Source organism: Simochromis diagramma, unplaced genomic scaffold, assembly GCF_900408965.1.
Source record: "Simochromis diagramma unplaced genomic scaffold, fSimDia1.1 OVJJ01000674.1, whole genome shotgun sequence".
Classification (NCBI taxonomy): domain Eukaryota; kingdom Metazoa; phylum Chordata; class Actinopteri; order Cichliformes; family Cichlidae; genus Simochromis; species Simochromis diagramma.
Genome location: NW_024387360.1, coordinates 328974 through 350279, shown reverse-complemented (window position 1 = coordinate 350279; position 21306 = coordinate 328974). Strand labels below are relative to the sequence as shown.

Genomic DNA, 21306 nt, shown 5'->3' with positions numbered 1-21306 from the left:
CACCTCCGGGTCCCAGAACAGTATAAAGACCTGTCCCAGGATATTCCAGGATGGTAGCTGAGACTAATCTGGGTCTATTCCAGGCTGCAGTCCAGCAGGGAGCTCTGAAGATGGACTTGATCCAGGCCGGGATTAGCAGATCAGAGGTACCATCATCGGTACCTGATCCAGCTCACCTGTCTGATCACATGATTCACCTCCCCTGCTGCTCCTTGCACAGGAAGACTCAGTCGCCCTCTTACCACAAGCTGTGACACTACAGCGAGGTGCTGACATCATCAGCAGGAAGTGAAGACGTGACAACAACACAGGTGGATGCAAAGTTCCTCTCTCTCCACTGTAAGTGGATGTAGCTCGACCATGTTTCTCTCTCTCTCTCTCTCCACTGTAAGTGGATGTAGCTCGACCATGAATCTCTCTCTCCACTGTAAGTGGATGTAACTCGACCGTGATTCTCTCTCTCCACTGTAAGTGGATGTAACTCGACCATGAATCTCTCTCTCCACTGTAAGTGGATGTAACTCGACCGTGATTCTCTCTCTCCACTGTAAGTGGATGTAACTCGACCGTGATTCTCTCTCTCCACTGTAAGTGAATGTAGCTCGACCGTGATTCTCTCTCTCCACTGTAAGTGGATGTAGCTCGACCATGATTCTCTCTCTCCACTGTAAGTGGATGTAACTCGACCATGATTCTCTCCCTCTCTCCACTGTAAGTGGATGTAACTGGACGTTGACGCTCTCCCTCCTGGTCTCTGGTCCTCCCTCGTTCAGCCTGACATCATCTGCTTGGTTTTCCTTTGGACAGATGAAGCTCTGAGACAAAGGTAAACAGATCATTGATCGCTCGATTGATTGTTCTGATATTTGAGCTTCTGATGCTCAGACAGTCTTAGACTCTGTGTGTGCAGACAGGTTGTGTTTTGTCCTGTCTGATTTCCGATCCGTTGGAGCCCTCTCCCTGTTAAAAGGGAGTTCTTCCTTCCCACCTTCGATTGCCCCTCTAATATTGTAGGCTCTTTGACTGCTGCTGTAAACCCGAGCTGTATACATAAAGTTAAATTTTGCCTGAATATAGGGAGCACGGGACCTGAGTGATTTAAGTAAATCTGTTAATGAGCTTGATCTGCTTTAAAAGCAGCCAGAGAGCTGCAGATCAAGTCTTGACCTTTCAGGTGTGTGTGTGTTTCCATGGTTACCATGATTGGATTAAAGGTGTCAGCGGGTGCCCTCTGTGGTTCAACCTGAGCATGTGTGGTCATAGTTACATACTCTGCTCTATCTCTCCTGATGCCATGACTGAGGCAGCACATTTGCACACACCATCATCGTGTTATTGCACAACGTGCATGTCTCTGGACAGCCTCTGGTGGCAGCCAGACAAACCAGTGAAAGCCTCCACCTGCTCTCCAGTTGCTGTACCTGAGGGTCCAAATTTTAGGATTTATGGTCTCTGAGGAGAACCAGTCACAAATGAGCTACAGCTGAGGGTCCTGTTTCAGAAAGCCGGTTCACTGAGGCTCAAGTCCTGAAGGGGTCATAGTTCATAGTGCTCCTACTCAGGTGGTCCTAGTCCCTTAGCAGGTTGAAGGTTTCCAGTGCCTGGTGGTTTGAGTGTTCAGCTTCAAGTCATCACAGTCTCTAATGTGGACTCAGATCTACCTTCAGATTAATTATCCCCAGAGGGAAGCATCTCTGTGACATCACCTGGAGACTCTTCACAAACCCCACAGAGTCACAGCTGCAGGAGGTCAGAGGAAATGTGGTCGTTTCAGAGGTTTTGACAGTCAGCTTTCAAACGCTGATACAAGCAAGCATCCTACGTGTGGTTAACTGCATCTCATTCATAGTTACTGTGGAGATGACACACAGTCATGTGATGTCAAACAGAAGCTCTTCTTCTGAGGGTTTATTGAAGTATTCTCACCTTAAAGCAGAGCGCGGTCCTCTGTGAAGGGGCCAGCAGGTCCCTGTGACCTTATCACCTTGGAGCTTCTACATTGTCATCATTTTTTAACGAAGCACTGCGTAGACCTCTAAATTCTTAATCTGTTATTCACTTTAATACCTAACACAAGATTAAGGAGCAGACGTTAAAGGTAAGATGTTACATCATTCAGGTGGCAGGCTGGTCGATGGATCTAAAACCTCTGCTGTAGTATAAACTTACAGGTCATGTGACTCTGGCTACCCACAGTCCACAGTGACGCAGTGGTTAGCACTGTTGCCTCACAGCAAGTCCTGAGTTTGATTCCACTTTGAATTTGACTACATGTTCTTCTGCTGTCCATGTAACTGTGACATGTGACTGCATTACGTCCAGAGGAAGCCAAACCCTGTAAAAGCATCAGTGTACATAAGCAATGTTGGTCTATAAAACCTATTTAAAACAATAGCGTGCTCTTCTGTTTTGACTGGTATGTTTAGTGTAAATGTGTTTTCAGTGTTACAAACAAGTGATTCATACAGATTTCTGATGCTTGTCTCCTCTGAGTTGTATGTCAGCATTATTAAGTCTTATTACAGACTGCCAGAGCCGGTCCAGTGTTCCACAACCAGTGGATTCAGCCTTCCTCCTGAATCCGAGGGTCGACTACAAATCTCTTTTCCAGAACACTGGCACACACTTTCCCAGGAAAGCTGTTGAGTGTGATCCCTCTGTAGTTGGAGCACACCCTCTACACCCCCTGCTTAAACAGGGCAACCACCATCTGATCTGCCAATGTAGATGCAATGCAACACTGCAGAAACGTAACCCAGCAGCACAATAGAGTTCCTTATTGGAGAGTTATTGAGCGTTATTACCCCCACCCAGTGACTCTAAGAAGGCTGGGTGGGGTGCTGGAGAACTCTGTGGTGTCATTCTGCTCATACACACAAACAAAACTTAGGACCCATTCCACGACCACAAGGCGCAGGGAACCAACCATCTCATCCACCGGGGAAAACTCCGACAGCAAAGGCAGCCAACCGTGGCGATACATGTAGTACCACTCGGTCCGTGCCCTCACATCGAGGGCAACTCCAGAGGGGAACAGAGTCCAGGTCATCTATAGGAAACTGGTTGAGAACCAGAGCTATGCACCAAGGTGAACCTGACTATATCTAGTCATCACATCTTAACTTCATGCACCAGCTCAGGCGCCTTTCACACCAGAAAGGCGACATTACATTTGCCACAAGCCAGTTTTGGAAGCTGAAAATCGGAGCGCCAGTACATCAGACTGCCTCATTATCCACTAAGCACCCAACCCTACAGCCCCTCGTGTGGGTGGTAAGCCCACAGTCTTAAGCCCTGTCTTTAAAATGAACTGACATTGCAGGTTAAGTAATTCATTACGTGGAGGTTTCAGGTTCCTTGTTAACAGACAGTAGTTTGACAAACCTGAATCAGTTTTTTGTGTTTCATCTTTGTTCAGACGAGTTTGTGTTCTTGTTGACTTTCTAAAAATCCGTCTGAATCTCTGGCAGGTTGTCAGGATGCAGCTTCGATGGTTGCTAGGGGCGTGTCTGTGGTTGCTATGCATTGAAGAGGTTCGGACAACAACCTTCAAGATCGCCTTGGTCGGTCCGTGGTCATGTGACCCGTTGTTTTCCCGGGCGATGCCGACAGCAGCGGTCACGCTGGCGTTGTCCAGGTTACGGACTGACACCAGTATGAGCAGAGGGTACTGGTATGATGTCAAAGTGCTGGACGAGGACTGCTCTGCCTCCAAAGGTCTGTTATCCAATCAGCCAACAGGACCTTAAAATAAAGTTCAGTAAAATATTTAGAAAGAGATTACCTTTAGTTACAGTTAAAGTTTGTACCACTTTGGTTAACTCAGTTACACTAGAACAATCACACAATGATGAGTTAGCAGCCAATTATTAGACCCCCTGTTAAAAGGGGGTTTTTCTTTCCCACTGTCGCCAAAGCGCTTGCTCATAGGGGGTCATGTGATTGTTGGGTTGTTCTCTGTATGTATTATTGTGCGATCTACTGTACAATATAAAGCTCCTCGAGGCGACTGTTGTTGTGATTTGGCGCTGTATAAATAAAATTGAACTGAATGAACAATCAGAAGACATTTAATAAAACTTTTAATTTGAAAAGTCTGCTTGTTAGTCACATATTAGACCACTCCACCTCCAAAGGATCATTAGACATTTAATCAGTCTTATCAACACACGCTTATTTGAAGTGTGTTTATCAGCTTACAGACTGGAGTAAGTGAACAATTTTTTATTTTCCTTATTTTTATTTGTGTGATATTTATTTGACCTTTGACCTTTTTATTTTAGCTCTGACCAACTTTGGGGACTTTGAAGGTTATGGCTATGCCTACATTGGACCCTTTAATCCCGCCCTCTGTCACTCTGCCTCCCTAATGACTGAGCATTGGGAGGCTGGACTCGCCTCTCCCGGTTGTCTAGATGCTGACTGGCCAAACCTGCCGCCACTGACTCCTCCCACCAGAGTCCTGTTCACCGTGTTCAGATTTTTCGGCTGGGCGCATGTCAGCATCATCACAGGTGAGGGTTTGACATCACAGTCAGAGTGGTGGGGTGGTTCTCACCATAATCTCTTCATTCAAACTTGTGTTACTTTAATTTAGCCTGAGCCGGTTATTTGATCTGAGCTTCACCATTTTAGACTGTTACACTCACATATTAGGCCCCCTTTGTTTGATTTTGGTGGTTCGACTTTTACTGCCCATCGGACTATAACTGCAGTGGTTCATTGGGACATCACACAGTGGAGGTGTTTTCTGTGAGGGCTTTAACTTAACCATTGTTACTTATGAGCTTCTGAATGGATATAGAAGTGAGAGCTAGACCCAGTTTAACATATCGACATGTTCACCAGGACTCTTTCACCAAGGACACTTCTTGCTGACATGAAATTCTCTCTGCCAAAGTAAAGTACAGAGATAGACAGAGACAGCTGGAGGTTCAACAGATCCACTGACCTTCTGATCCTCCAAGTCTGATTTCACCATTCTGAAAGGAAAGGAGACATCATTGACAGAGCCCTTCTCTTTATGGACCCATCCAAGAGGACCTCAATTGTCCTGCTTGTCTGATTCCAACATATTAAGGACAGCTTCTTAAAAGCTCAGATGATCTCCACAATCTTTGGTTCGTCATCGTTTCAAACCAACCATCAACTAAATAATCCACACGAAACCTTGACGTCAGGGGGCACTCATTCGATTAATCTAGGTCCAGACGGCTGTGATCATCTCGTCTTCTCTGTGAGAGTAAAAACCAGAGCAATGTCAGGTCAAGTGGCTTTATTGTCATTGCAACCATGTGCAGTATGAAACGAGACAGCATTTCTCACAGCGTTCCTCACACTGTTCCTCACACTGTTCCTCACACTGTTCCTCACAGCGTTCCTCACAGCGTTCCTCACAGCGTTCCTCACACTGTTCCTCACAGCGTTCCTCACAGCGTTCCTCACACTGTTTCTCACAGCGTTCCTCACACTGTTCCTCACAGCGTTGCTCACACTGTTCCTCTCACTGTTCCTCACAGCAATCCTCACAGCGTTCCTCTCACTGTTCCTCACAGTGTTCCTCACACTGTTCCTCTCACTGTTCCTCACAGCATTCCTCACACTTTTCCTCTCACTGTTCCTCACACTGTTCCTCTCACTGTTCCTCACACTGTTCCTCACACTGTTCCTCTTACTGTTCCTCACAGCGTTCCTCACACTGTTCCTCACAGCGTTTCTCACACTGTTCCTCTCACTGTTCCTCACACTGTTCCTCACAGCGTTCCTCACAGCGTTCCTCACACTGTTCCTCACACCGTTCCTCACAGCGTTCCTCACACTGTTTCTCACAGCGTTCCTCACACTGTTTCTCACAGCGTTCCTCACACTGTTCCTCACAGCGTTCCTCACAGCGTTCCTCACACTGTTCCTCAAAGCGTTCCTCACACTGTTCCTCTCACTGTTCCTCACAGCAATCCTCACAGCGTTCCTCTCACTGTTCCTCACAGTGTTCCTCACAGTGTTCCTCACACTGTTCCTCTCACTGTTCCTCACAGCGTTCCTCACACTTTTCCTCTCACTGTTCCTCTCACTGTTCCTCACACTGTTCCTCTCACTGTTCCTCACACTGTTCCTCTTACTGTTCCTCACAGCGTTTCTCACACTGTTCCTCTCACTGTTCCTCTCACTGTTCCTCACACTGTTCCTCACACTGTTCCTCTCACTGTTCCTCACACTGTTCCTCACACTGTTCCTCACAGCGTTTCTCACACTGTTCCTCTCACTGTTCCTCTCATTGTTCCTCACAGTGTTCCTCACACTGTTCCTCACAGCGTTCCTCACACTGTTCCTCTCACTGTTCCTCTCACTGTTCCTCACAGCGTTCCTCACACTGTTCCTCTCACTGTTCCTCTCACTGTTCCTCTCATTGTTCCTCACACTGTTCCTCTCACTGTTCCTCACACTGTTCCTCACAGCGTTCCTCACACTGTTCCTCACAGTGTTCCTCACAGTGTTCCTCACAGTGTTCCTCACAGTGTTCCTCAGAGCGTTCCTCACACTGTTCCTCTCACTGTTCCTCACACTGTTCCTTTTGTGAACCTGCATGAGGTCTAGCTGACAGCTTTTACCCAACATTTGCGTAAACATATGCATCACCCTGGCGGTTTGTTTATATTGTGATCGTCTTTGTTGTCTTAATTGTTTATCAGTGTTTCCTTTCTCCATCCCTTCTCCTTTTTTGTGTAGCTGCCACCGACCTTTGGGAGAGCACGGGACAGGAAGTGGCCTCTGCGCTCCGGGCTATGGGTTTGCCGATTGGGCCGGTGGTTACCATGGAACCAGGCAACAAAGGCGGGGCTCGGGAGGCGCTGAACAAAATCAGAGAAGCCGACAAGGTCAAAGGTCAGAGCTAAGAGATGATCGTTAAGCTGCCATCCCTGAACTGAACACATCAGATCAGAGAACTTTTTATTTCACCTTCAGTGGTCATCATGTGCATGAGCTCTGTCCTGATTGGTGGAGAGGATCAGAGGGAGCTACTGCTGACCGCCCTGGAGATGGGGATGGTTTCTAATGGTTACGTGTTCATTCCCTACGACGCCCTGCTGTACGCGATGCCCTATCAGGTAACGACCAACAAGTTCTCAAGGAGGTTTTATTCCATTTTCTCCGATCATCAAAAAGAAAACTGAGTCAAGCAAACTTTTCTTATTTACCACCCATACACCACCCCACTGTGTTTAACTAAAGGCCGAGTTCTGATTGGTTCCCTCCCTCTCTGTTTTATCCAATCAGCACACAGTCTTCAACCAGCTGACCAATAGCACGCAGCTACGTCACGCCTATAGTGCCGTCCTGACTGTTACCATGGCATCCGACCAGAGTTTCTATGAAGCTTTCCGCGAGGCTCAAACGAGCCGAGAGATTCACTCGGGTGTCTCCGCCACAGAGGTAAACAAACATACAAACAACAAACACGGGCTTTAATGTTCTGATGGATTCAGAGGTAAACAAGTAAATAACGTGTAAACAATGTGTGCGTCCCCAGTAAACGAGAGAATCTAATGTGACAAAGTGTTGTCCTGTCTCTGCAGGTGTCTCCTTTGTTTGGGACTATTTTCAACATGGTCTACTTCGTGGCAAAGGCAGTGGAAGAGCGCCGTCAGGCGGGGAGTGGACACTGGGTGACGGGCAATCAGCTCATGAAATCAGATGGAGGCTTTGATTTTCAGGGTTTCAATCAGGTCACACAGATTTCAGCACTCGCTAGCTGAGTAACTGATGGAGTTGCTGCTTTCAGTATCAAAGCTGAGATAAAAGACCTTCTCCTCCAGATCAGATAGACTCGTGACACTCAGAGGGAGAGAGGCAAAAACTACAACAAGGCGCACTTTACGTTTTTTAAAACTATGACCTAAAACTCAAGTTTTGTTTTGTGGCAGTGAAGAGTTACTCATGACTGAACCTTCTAGTGTCAGATGACTCTGATCTGGGAACAGTTCGTTCTGATTAAGTTAGACAGACTAATTGAGTCTCTGTGTCCACAAACACAAGAGTTTTAATAATTGTTTTTCACCACTTAATACAACATAATCACGTCTATCCAGTCGTTAAGTGTTTGCATAAAGTTCTCTAAGGAGCTTGGAAAGATTTTCAGTGCACACTGAGAAGAATAGAAACCTCAACACTGAAGTTTACCTGAAACCGACACACATGGACCAGAACCTTTGACTCTGAAGTTCTCCAGAGGCAAAGAGGTAAAGAACTAATCATTTGACCCCGATGACCCAGGGTGAGAGCTAAAACCTGCAGGACACCGGACCTCGAGGCCTGAAGTTTGAGAGGATCAATAATGGGTCAACAACCCTCTTAAGGGACACTCCCACAGACGCTTTTCTTTCCAAGCTCCTTAGACCATGATGACCTGGATGACTAAGAAACTTCACAGACATTTAGAATAAAGTTAATAAATTAATCATTTCTGAACCACAGAATTTGATTTGATCTTTTTTGTTTTGCATCATCATCATTTTCATCATGTCCTCACCTTAAACTCAATGGTACAATCAGCTTCTGTCTTCTTCCCTATCAGGTGTTGTATGGAGGTACTGAGGGGCGTGGCCTGCAGGCCAGCTACGTAGTGTTGGACAGCGATGGCGACCGCCTCGTCCCAACACACTCACTCTCTCCGACGCACACCGACGGGACGACCGGAGGTCTGAGACCGCTGAGCCGTTCCTTTGTCTTCCCGGGAGGAAAACCCCCCTCAGCCAGCTTCTGTTGGTTTAATCCAGATGAAGCCTGCAGTGGAGGTGTGTTTACTGACCCACAGAGAGGGTGGGAGCTTTGTGCTTCAGTTCAAATGAGGTCTTAATTACACCTGTAGTTTCTGTATGTGTCGTGATTTAGTGTTCACGTTGACAAAAGGTTGCTGTCCGGCATGGCTATAAATGTGGAAACCTCTCCACTCCCTGCAGGTATGGGCGCTGTAACTGTGCTCTTCCTCTTCCTGTTGTTCTGCACTCTGCTTGGAGGCCTTTTCTTTTGGAACAGGTTAACACACAGGCTTAATCTCACACACTCCTCTCTAACGTACCTGGTGCTTATTCTGCTTTCAGTCTGGTTCCCAGTCATCCCGGTCATGGTAGTCTAAGAAGCTTGGAAAGAAAAGCGTCTCGAGTTCTTTAAGTTTCGTGAAGACGCAAAGCTTCTTGAGCTCTAACACCAAATGGTGGAATGACCGAGGTTTTAAGCCCTAGTGGGAGCTGTCCCTGGAGAGGGTCGTTGACCCATTGTTCATCATGTGACTCATCACATGAGCCGAGGTATTAGTGATGTGTTGGTTGTGAACGAAATGGCTCTTAGAGCCGACTATTTGAAGCTCCTTATTGGGAGCCGTGGGATTTTTCTCTTTCTCTCACCCTCTCTCTCTCGCCTGCACTCGAGCCTTGTGCTGGGCAGAGGGGGGAGGGGCAGTAGTTACACTCAGTAGCACAGGAACAGAGCGGGAGGGAGAGAGAGAGAGCAGGGACAACAACGTCACATTAGAAAGGTATAGTAATCATCCACAACTATTTTCAGTTGCAGATGATAAAGGATTCAGAAAGTTTATTCATGCAGGTCCATATGACAGAGAATATGCATCTTCTTTTTGTTTTCATATTTTAATTTGTATTTAATTGTGTTGTGGTTTGCAGTGTTTTGTGTTGTTTCACTTTAAATTTGTTTAAAAGGAAAAAGCTGAAAATTTAAATAGTTAAAAGTTGAACTGTGACTAGTTGGTTTTTGTATTATATGATTTATTTATTACATTTTATGTGAATAAATAAAAGTATATTTACGGTGGCACCTACAGACAAAGCACATACAAAACCCAACAGAAGTGCTCCAGGATGCTAGGGGGCAGTGTTGAGCTTTTGTTACCTCGTGGCTACACAAGCCAGGAAGTACCAACGACCGGATTTGGTGTGTGGTAGTAACAGGTAAATGAACATTTGTTTAAATTATTTGAATATATATGAGTGCTTGTGTATAAATACACAAACAATACACATGTGCTTTCAATTGTGTAATTTAAGTGATCTAGTAGCTCTGCTGTGGAACTTTAGTTCATGCTAGAAATGTGTTTTGGAGTTTGTACGTGTTTTGTCTCTAGGGGCCACCGCATATATTTATATATAAACATATAAATAAAACCACTTTTTTTTTTTACATTAGTAATTTCTTTTGTGCATAATTTTATATTGTTGTTAATAATAAATTAATTAAAGCAACAAAACAACCTGAAGAGCCGGTTGGGAGCCGAAAGAGCCAGTTCTGTAAAAAGAGCCGGAAATCCCATCACTACGAGGTATGAGACAGAGTGAGGGTCATTTTTAGCAGACGTAGCCAACCTTTACATGGAGGAAGTAGAAAGTATGACTCTTGGCAGCACCTCGCCACTGGTGCAGACACGTGTATGCCACCTAACAGTTTGCTGTTTCTGGACTGTGCACATTGAGGAGAATCGAAATCTCAACATTAAAGTTGACTGTAATAGAGAGAAGATGGATGATTTGAAAGAAGAATGAAAGAAGCCATCTATGTCCACTGTGAATGACCATCTTTGAACAGAGGGCGGGGCTTATCACACCAACTGTCGGCCATCTGTAATCCAGTCTCTGATGCTTCCCAGGTGCCCTAAGGTCTCACAGTGGGTTCACCCAAAACCTCTGCTTATAATGACTCACACCCACCTTGGCTCATGTAATGAGGCCATGATCAAGAGTGGGCCAATGACGCTTTTAAGAGGCCACTCCCACTAGGGCTTGAATACCTGGGACTCTCCACTATATAGTCTTAGAGATTAAGGAATGTTTCTCAGACAGAGCCTCTTTAAGAAACTTGAAGTCCAGTAGTTTTTCTTTCCAAGCTTCTTGAATTTCTGCTGCTTAGTTAAAACAAACAAACAAACAAACAAACAAACAAACAAACAAACAAAAAAGCCATAACCACCCTGAACTCGCTGACGACATAGTTTCCACCCCCCAGTCCAAGGACTTCCTTCCATACACAATCGACCATCACCATTGTGTAACACTTAATTTAAGTGCAATGACCCACACTGTAAATATATAACACTACTTATGTTTTCATGATATGTGCATATTTTATATTGTTTGAATTGGGGATGTTCATATGTATATAGTGCTGCAGAACTGTGCATCTTTCTTCTCTCACGTGTCTCTGGACAGGAGTACTAAGGGAGCCGTGACAGCAACCAAAATGATCCTTACTCTGGACGACATTGTCTTCATCGATACTCAAGTCAGCAAGAAGGTCAGAGAATGTTTACTGGTGGTAACTACTGTTCAATCTGGTACCATTGCTGGTACTGGTGCATCTGTAGTTCTGTAGAAAACTGGGAGCAGCACGAGTACTAACAGCGAGGCATGTTTGACTAATGAGCTAATCGATGAGCTGATCAATGGGCCAATAAGTTGATCAATAAGTTGATCAGTGAGCTACCTTTGGTCAGATTGTTGTTGTTTCCATAGAAACTCAACGATGAGTCCATCATGAAGAGTCTTTTGGAAATGAAAACTCCATTGCGATCGCTCGCTCGAAGTTATATCCTCACAACACCGGAGAGCTCCAACATCGGGATACTGGAGGTATTACCTGCACCTGTGTGAGCCTACCTGTCCTGTCACATTCCCTGATTGGCTGTGCTGTTTTCAGGGTGACTGGGTTTGGCTGAAGAAGTTCAGTACTGGAAAAACACCAACAGAAGCCAATCAAACCACCCAGAATATGTTCAGCCAGGTATGATGAGCAGAAAATCTACAATAGAAACACAACAGACACAGATTCTATTTGTTCCTGTGTTTTCTGTTCTGTTGTATGGCGCTACCATCTGTACGTGAAACAGATTAACAGTATTGCAGTATTAAGAGTATTTTCTGCCTGGTGTTCAGTTGCGGGAGATGCGACACGAGAACCTAAACCTGTGCCTGGGTCTGTTTGTGGACTCGGGGATCTTCGCCCTGGTGGTGGAACACTGCCCCCGAGGAAGTCTGGCAGACCTGCTGGCTGACGGCAACGTGAGGCTGGACTGGATGTTTAAATCCTCACTGCTCATGGACCTCATCAAGGTACTGCCGAACCCCCTGTCCCTGGTGTTCACTTATATTTGCTGTGAATAGTGGTGGTCGGGGGATGAAACGAAAGAAGTGAGTTTATTAGATAATCGCTGTTTGTACAATGCTGCTACTTATACAACAACTGGTGCTGTGAGCATTACTCACACTAGTACTCTCTTATAGTGCCATGATAAAACACTGCTGTCCTAATGAAGGATCTATGAACTAGTCTGAACTAGCTCAGGTTTCACGACTCGACTTCTAAGTCAATTAATTATGCAGCTCTATTTGACTTTATCTATGATATCTTTGAAGACTGTTTCATTTCTGATCAGACCGATCAGGTTACTGATATTTGTGTTTGTTTCAGGGCATGAAGTACCTTCATCTGCGAGGTTTGACTCATGGTCGTCTGAAGTCAACAAACTGTTTAGTCGATGGTCGCTTTGTTCTGAAAATAACAGATTATGGACTCCCTATGATCCTGAAATCCCAGGGGATCAGCATTCCTGAGGATCCACACGGTAGAAACATGAGCATGTTCAGATGTTTGAAGTTTATCTGAGACGCTGTATCTCTGCTTACACGTGTGTTTATGTCAGAGGGCATATTAAGACTCTCCATCCTAACCCTAACATTAACCCTAATCATGAGCACAACACAACACAAACCTGTTCCAATAAAAACTGCAGCTGTCTAAAAGCATCTGTGTTTCTCTTCCCGTCTCTCAGACATGCTGTGGACAGCTCCGGAGCTTTTGAGGAATCCGGTCTCAGGAGGTTCGTTTGCTGGAGATGTCTTCAGCTTCTCCATCATCATACAGGAAGTGATCTCCCGCACACTGCCATATGCCATGATGGACATGCCGGCTCATGGTGAGGGAGGATGTCTGATCAGCTGTGTCTCTTATAAACCGTCTGTCTCTTATCACCTGTTTGTCTCTTACCACCTGTCTGTCTCCCAGAGATCGTGGAGCGTCTGAAGCAGCCTCCTCCTCTCTGCAGGCCGATCGTTTCGGTCGATGAAGCTCCTACCGAGTGTCTCACGCTGATGAATGAATGTTGGAATGAAGACCCGAGTAAGAGGCCGAGCTTTGATGACATTTTCAAACAGGTGAGCCGAGTCTCACTGCTGGCACCTGCTGCCTTCTACAGGCTCGGGGTTATTTTCTGATTTCATCTCGACTCCTTCGACAATCTGTTTGCAGTTTCGAGGTATCAGTAGAGGCAGGAGGGCCAACATCATCGACTCCATGCTGCGGATGTTGGAGCAGTACAGCTCGAACCTGGAGGATCTGATCCGAGAACGAACGGATGAATTGGAGATTGAGAGAACCAAGACAGATAAGCTGGTGGGGCAGCTCCTGCCAAAGTAAGACTAAAACAGTAAATTACTAGTAATAATTAGTAGTAATGTGAACTGGAGGTGTGGTCAGAGTCTCTGATGGGTGGGTGGATAAGAGTCCTCGAGAATAGAACTGTGTCATTGGGCCTCGTTAATGAAGTTCGCTGCAGACAAGAATGAAGGGTTCTCATGATGCAGACTTTGGTCCTGATGGGACGCTGACTCCTGAGAGAGGAGTGGCCATGCTGGGAGGGTTTAGCCTGGCTCGGGGTTGTGGAGTTGCACAGGTGCTAATGAGAGGGCATGCTGCAGCCAATCACTCCTCAGGTTATGAATGATGAGCTGCATTGTGCATTTGGAGGAATGCCCCAACATTATCTTTGGTGAGTTTAACTTGTTCCTGTATCACAGGAAGTTCGTCCTCCGTTGTGCTCTTTTGATTTGAGCCTATTTAGCTCTCTGAGGACCTGTGAGATGATAGCTGCTGGGAGGCTGAAAGGTAACTCTGTCTTACTGGAATCAGACAGGATCATTGATATGGTTGGTGCCAAGGTTTTCAACTAACTCCACTGGGGGCAGATTCTGACACCAGGTCACCAGATAGTGACTCTTTCAACTGTAGTTGGATTCATCCCCATTCAGCCAAAACATAGCAGGTTGAGCATGGTAATCACGTTCCTGTCTCCTGGACTGTCAGCACTGGTTATCTTCCAGGCTGTTTCGCTGTCAGGCAGCAAGTCTATGATCCCCCTGCAAGAGGAGTACATTTAGGCAGGAGGATTTGTTCTTTGGCAGACCAGGATGATGATGGCGTTAAAAGTGGAGCTAAACTGGAATCCATTATTGGTTCCTGCGGAGTCCTGGGTTTGAAGGATGAACTGGAGAGCCATGTTAAACTTCTGGCCTCTAGTTTGTCTGTTTGCTGCATGGTTACACTAAGGAATGAAAACTTTGCGAGTTCCCATTTGTTCCAGGTCTGTGGCTCAAGCTCTGAAGAAAGGGAAACCAGTGGAACCTGAACATTATTCGGACTGCACCCTTTACTTCAGCGACATTGTTGGATTTACAACTATTTCTGCTCTGAGCGAGCCCATCGAGGTACAAACTGTTTGAACTTGTTTTTGTGCATTTCATTTTTCAGTGTTTCACTAAACCCGTGTGTGTGCAGGTGGTCGACCTGCTGAATGACCTCTACACCATGTTTGATGCCATCATTGCTCTCCATGATGTGTACAAGGTAACACACTTCCATTTAAAACACGTGTCTGACCTAAACAGTGAAGATTTCTCTTAATTTCTGGATGATCTGAACAAAGACACATGATATTTGGTTCTGGTTTTGTTATAGGTGGAAACTATTGGAGATGCCTACATGGTGGCTTCAGGTGTTCCCAACAGGAATGGGAATCGACACGCAGCTGAAGTGGCCAACATGTCTCTGGACATCCTGCACTCGATAGGAAACTTTAAGATCAAACACATGCCCGAGATTAAAGTCAAAATCCGCATCGGACTGCACTCAGGTACACCTGTCGACCGTTATCTGCTCATTCAGTACCAGGACGTCAGGAGAGGGTTCATTTATCAGTGTAACTACTATACTATCAACTTTCCTCATCTGAAGAATCCAGAGTATGTTCAATGTGTCTCAGGTGTAAGTCACTCTTAGTGTGGACACGTGTGGATGAGATTAGTGAAGCTCGACTTCTGTGGGCAACTGCTGAAAGATTTAGAAATGTCGGGAGTAGTGAGTAGAAGTGTCTGTTGACAGAACTGTTTTGGGAGACCTCAGGGCTGGCTCAAGTCCTGCCTCATCAGCAGCTGGTGCTCAGACCACAAGGATGGGAATGATATTTGAACCAGTCAGACTGGATTACAGTACCAGTTTTGGACAAAACAGTTTAATGGTTTTTCTTTTTAGATTCTTGCTGAAGGCATCAACTAATAATGAACACGTGTTGAATTATGTAGTAAATCAAAAAGTGTGAAATAACTCAAAACACGTTGTTTGTTTTATATTTTAGATTCTTCGTAATATCCAGACTTTGCTTTGATTACTGTGTAACCTGGACGTGTGTCCCTCTATCCTAATGAAGGGATCCACCCTACTGGCCCCAAGTGTAATATTTACAATGTTCGGGTCTCGGGCCTCCCAGTGAGAATCACAACAAGGCTACTCCGAGGCGCACTCACTGAGCCTCTAGGTTCTGAAAGGAGATTGGCAGCAGCAGACTAAATGGAAGCAAACAAGGCCTCCAGCCCACACAACACTGCTGATGGGAATTCTGGGTCTTTTTAGGCTTGGCTCACTAAAAAGAGGAAAACCATGACTGAAGTAATGATGGACTGTTGTTTCTCTTTATTTAGCTGATTGGTTTTTGCCATAATATGAATTGTAACAGTTGTCAAATATGGCTCTCAGCTGTGTACCAACCTGATTTCTGCACAACACAACTGATGGTCCCAACACCATTAAGAATGCAAGAACCATTCTTAATTCGGGGGCGACCGTGGTGCTGGGGGTTGGGATGCGCAATCCTTAACGGGAAGGTCGCCGGTTCGATCCCCGGGCTCTCTGTCCTGGTTGTTGTGTGAGGGGCCGATGGCGCGATATGGCAGCCTCGCTGTTGTCAGTCTGCCCCAGGGCAGCTGTGGCTACAACTGTAGCTGCCTCCACCAGTGTGTGAATGTGAGAGTGTAAAGCACTTTGGGTGCCTTGAAAAGCGCTATATAAATGCAATCCATTATTATTATTATTATTATAACCAATGAACCCTGACAGGCTCACCTGTGAGGTGAAACCATTTCAGGTGACTACATCATGAAGCTCATGGAGCAGGATAAGGGTTTGCAGCGCTGTCAACAAAGCAAAGGGCAGCTACTTACAGGAATCTAAACTATAAAACATATTCAGTGTTGTTTTGCTGTACCCTCAGTCATCCAGGTGAGTAAATCCAAAAGAGTCGATTCAGTTCATCTGAACGTTCTCAGTGAGAGAAACGTTTCATCATCATCATCATCCAGGTGGCTTCTTCAGTCTCAGCTGACTGCAGGTTTCCGACCTTATAAACATGCATTTGCATAATGACTGAAACCAGCCCACTGAAGGAACACTGGGCTGGGAGGTCAGTTCCTTGATCATTAATATTCACATTGTCATGTGGGCTGCTCCTGCCGGGAGCGGTGGAGGAGCTGCTCCAACCGGAGATGGCAGATGAGGGGCGCAAGGGTCCACACCGACTGGAGAAAGAGGAGCTGCTCCAGGAAGGGCTGTTCCAGCCGGGAGTGGTGGAGGAGCCTCATAAGCCAGAGGTGGACGAGGGGCGAGAGGGGCTGTGCCTGCTGGAGGCAGAGGCGCCGCACGGGGAGCCGTGCCAGCCGGGTGGCTCCCCAGCCTCAGTCGGGCGATGGGGGTATTTGGCGGGGCGTGGCCTGCGGTGCTGTGCTGTGCAGGGAAGGTGGACACACCTGCACGGCATCGGCAATCTTGCCCCGCCAACTTAAAAATGGGACTGGTTCCTGACTGGGGTCTGTTGGTGATGTGCATTGAGGAATAAACATGTACAGAACACAACTGGGTCATTGTTCATTCATGCTGGTGTCAGTTACTGTGCAGATGGACTGTTTATAAGGTTGGAGAAAGCTGAGACCGAAGAAGTGACAAAGCATTTCTCCCACTGAAAACACTTCATCCTACATCCAGCTGAACATAATCAACTTTCCCGTCATATTTAAAGTTGTTAATCAGTGTTTTCTTTGCTACATAATTCCATATGTCGTGCTTCATATATATGAGGTCTTGAGTTTGTATCTACAGTCAAAAGTAGTAAAACTAAAGAAAAACCATTAAATGAGAAGGCGTGTCCAAACCTTTGACTGGTAGTGTATTTTTGTTCCCAGCTAGCTACATCTCTGATTAAAGTATGGTAATAATGAGGTCTGGTCTATGGTGTTAGTGCCAGATAAAGGTCTGGCCCTTCCTGTCTTCAGGTCCCGTGGTAGCAGGTGTGGTTGGACTGAAGATGCCCAGGTACTGTCTCTTTGGAGACACGGTGACCACGGCCTCACTCATGGAGTCCTCTGGGCTACGTAAGTAAAATCTTTGATCAATGGTTGGATCACTGAGAGACCACCCTGAAGTCTCTCCTGTCTGCATTTAAATTATGTCAGAATCACTAGCTTCCTCCTGAGTTGCGGTGTGACGATGTGTTTGTGGTCTGCAGCTTACAGGATCCACATCAGTCTGAGTACGGTCAAAGTCCTGACCAGTCTGAAAGTGGGATACCACATAGACACCCGGAAGGCGCAGGTATGCCAATCTAAACAGACCTGAAGCAAATCCAAATATGATTGCATGACGCAGTAGCTGTGGATGCTGTTAGAAAACACGCAAAATGGTGATAAAGGCAGCACGCTGGCACGGGTATTAGCACTGTTGCTTCACATAAAGAAGGTCTTGAGTTCGATCCCACCACCTGCCAGGGCCTTTCTGTGTGGAGTCCTGGGTACTGTGGCTTCCCACAGTCCAAAGACATGCAATTACTGAGGTTATGTTAATTGGAGAATCTAAACTGGTCATAGGTGTGACCACGAAGCTTAGCCTTGAATCAGGCTGGCGACCTGTCCGGGGTGTATCCTGCCCCACTCCTGCGACCCTGATGAGGATGAAAGAGAATGGATGGTTTATAAAACCTTATCAAGTCAGGTTATTACCCTCAGGTTTACTGTAGTCCAGTCTGACAGGTTCAGAGTCTGGTCCAGATCCCACCCTGTCCACAGTTACTCAGCCTGATGCCAGTCCATGGTGGGACTCGTTGATGTTTGGATGCTTGTGTTGCAGGTTAAGGGCACAGAGGACACGTACTGGCTGATGGGTCGAGAAGATTTTAATAAACCTCTTCCTGTTCCTCCAGACCTCGCCGGAGGGTAAGAACACACAGCGGTCATTATCGATTACCAATAAAGTAATCATTAAACTGAAACTCGCTTTCCACCTGTCTCTCTGTCAGGGCCAGCAACCATGGAATCAGCCTGGATGAGATTCCAGTCGACAGACGACAAAAGTTTCTGGACCGACAGAACAAGATGAAGAAGTGACAACACACACACAGCGTCATCAGCTGATGAGACCCTCTCAAAGACATCTGAACCCTGGAGATCTTCAGGCTCCCGAAGGCTGTAAAGTCTGAGTGCACAAACCAATCATTATCATGGGCGCCAATTTCTACTTCCTGATTTAACTGGAAGTCCTCTTTGATTGGTCGCTGACATCGCTTCTGTTTGACTAGTGGAATTCGTCCCTCACACTGTCTGATGTTTGTACAGTTGTATAGAAACTAACTGTTACCATGGTGACTGTGATGTGTTAGTAACCTTGAAATAGAATCAGGGTTGTTCATGTCCAATGAATGCTGCGTAAATGACTGTTAAAGAGTGGATGCGTGACAGATGTTGTGATGATCAGTAATCGGTTCTGCGCACTGACTCTGGCTGTATGCTGTCGCTGTTCCTGATGCTTCTTTAAAATGTAAATGTTCCATTAAACTCTGAGGTAGACTCAGTGCTTAAATATGGATTTTCCCGGATGCTCCTGAAGGCACCGTCTTCCTCAATAAGTCAATCAAACGTGCAGTTCAGGTCTATTTTCTTCACTACCAGCTGAGTTTCACGTAATAATCTGTAAAGATAACACACAAACACCCATTGTTGTGTAAGTAATAATACTTTTTTAAAAACAAATGAAAAAAATACTAAAAAGAGTGAAAAAACAAACAAAAATGGAAACAATTTAGTTTAAATATTGTCTGAACAGAGGGCGGCTGCTGAGATGCTGTCTGCGGACAGGTGAGGGCTGAAACGAGCCACTGACTCCTCCTTTTAAACCTCCCTCTCAGTCTGCATGTGTTTATTTATTCCCTTTCCAATTTTCATTCGTCTCATGTTTTGTGCATTTTGAATTCATTTCCTTGTGCTTCCTCTTCTTAAATCCTATTTTTAAGCTTTTCACCTTCTAAATTCAAAAATGGATATTCTCTATATTATTCCAGTTTTACGTTAATTTAATTAAAGTTGATTTAAAAGTATTAATATTTTTTTTGATATAACCCCTAACCCTGAGTGAATGCTAAACATAAGCAGCTGTACTCCAGTTAACCTGGGTTTCGATAATCGATTTTAGCTTGAATAAAGTGATATTGATTCATTAAATCCTGAATCAGTTTTTAAATATAAATGTATTTTGCCAGAAATGCCAGAATCTCAGGTTAAAGCTCACAAAACTACACTGCTCAAAAAAATAAAGGGAACACAAAAATAAGAGATCCCAGATGTGAACGAATGAAATATTCTTATTAAATATGTAGTTAGATCAAGCATGGAGGTCTGGATTTGGAGTCACACTCAAAATGAAAGTGGAAAAACACTTTGATGTAATGTCCTTAAAACAAGTCCAAATGAGGCTCAGCAGTGCGTGTGTGGCCTCCACGTGCCTGTATGACCTCCCTACAACACCTGGGCATGCTCCTGATGAGGTGGCGGATGTTCTCCTGAGGGATCTCCTCCCAGACCTGCACTAAACCATTCACCAACTCCTGGACAGTCTGTGGTGCTACATGATGTCCCAGATGTGCTCAACTGGATGCAGGTCTGGGGAACGAGTGGGCCAGTCCATAACATCAATACCTTCGTCTTGCAGGAACTGCTGACACGCTCCAGCCACATGAGGTCTAACATTAGCTGTGTCCCAAGTCAGGGGCCTCATCCTTCAGAGGCATTTGAAGGCCGATCACGTCACAGCCAGGCGATGAAGGCTGCTCCAAATGCGGCCTTCATTTCCCCTGATTCGAAGTATGGGTCAGGTGTGTACTTTGTGGCCCAACCTATCCCAGAATTCATAGCGCTGCCTAGCCAGTTCAGTTTCTAACGATGGCAGCAGCTACAGAGACGGTAGAAATTGTTAATGTTAAGATATTAAAGTTAATGGAAGTTTCATTTTAAATATTAAGGTCATTTATTTTACATTCATTAAACTTACGTGACTGTAAATGCACAGTGCCGCTGGTTTTTAACATAAGGGTTGGTTTTAATATTACTCTCATTATTCTTTCTGGGTCACAAAATAAACTTTTAACATATTTTCTGGCGAGAATGTAGCTGTGTAAACATCAAATATCTGCTCGGTTTATCAAGACACCACATATTTGCAAAAGTGCTCCGACGTTTTCGGAGATGTCTGTTACCCACCAGCTCGATAGCTAGCCGGGAGCTCGAGGCTCAGTAGAGGCCGCGAGAACAGCGAACTCACGGCACATCGTTCTTTTAACCCCCTGCGGTCTTTGACTACTCAGGTTAAACGTAGTACATAAGTCACTTAGATAACTTAAACATGTTATTGTTTGGCTTTTTTCAGTGTTTCATTTGTTCCTGAGTAAATCGGTTTGTTATAGTAACTTATAGTTTTCACACAGCTGAATAAACGTTAAACAGCTGATTAGCAGAAGTGTGAGATGATTGAGAATCTACGCCTGTGTCCTGTTATATTTTAGAAAGCAAGGAGCAGACGGCGAGTTTATTAAACTCCAGTGAGACAACGGACACCTTTTCACCAGTGCTAAAACGTGAGCCACTGTGGGCTGCAGGTACAGCAATAGTATGCAGTTCTTACTCTGTTACGTGTAAGGCAGAGTGAATGTTTTTGGTCTTGTGGTCCTAATTTAGTACAGTTTGCTGTGGATGCTGTTCAGGGACTAACATGAGTGGGATGTTCTCTTATATTCTGTCTGTTAGGGCAATTCTTGTGAAGATGGGCCTGGTGGGAAAAACCACCCCTTTGCAGGCCAAAAAAGCAAAACAAAGTATGTAC

The 21306-nt window shown here is 45.4% G+C and overlaps 1 protein-coding gene across 1 annotated transcript; it reads left to right on the top strand.

Moving 5' to 3' along the window:
• Positions 1-81: 81 nt before the first annotated feature.
• Positions 82-19615, top strand: LOC120718793 (retinal guanylyl cyclase 2-like). The gene is made up of 24 exons (XM_040007504.1): positions 82-826; positions 3471-3717; positions 4284-4514; positions 6727-6882; positions 6964-7106; positions 7276-7431; positions 7575-7724; positions 8573-8792; positions 8958-9033; positions 11214-11298; positions 11517-11633; positions 11701-11784; positions 11937-12113; positions 12472-12625; positions 12833-12976; positions 13066-13214; positions 13309-13472; positions 14420-14543; positions 14614-14682; positions 14794-14968; positions 17436-17534; positions 17669-17754; positions 18286-18371; positions 18455-19615. The coding sequence occupies exons 2-24, from the start codon at positions 3480-3482 to the stop codon at positions 18540-18542; spliced, it is 3171 nt and encodes a 1056-aa protein (XP_039863438.1). The 5' UTR covers positions 82-826; positions 3471-3479; the 3' UTR covers positions 18543-19615.
• Positions 19616-21306: the final 1691 nt, after the last annotated feature.

Coding starts and splice junctions, on each gene's coding strand:
- LOC120718793 (XM_040007504.1), top strand. CDS start 3,480: ATGCAGCTTCGATGGTTGCTAGGGGCGTGTCTGTGGTTGCTATGCATT. Junction 11,634..11,700: donor CCAACATCGGGATACTGGAG/GTATTACCTGCA, acceptor TGCTGTTTTCAG/GGTGACTGGGTTTGGCTGAA. Junction 13,473..14,419: donor GTGGGGCAGCTCCTGCCAAA/GTAAGACTAAAA, acceptor CATTTGTTCCAG/GTCTGTGGCTCAAGCTCTGA.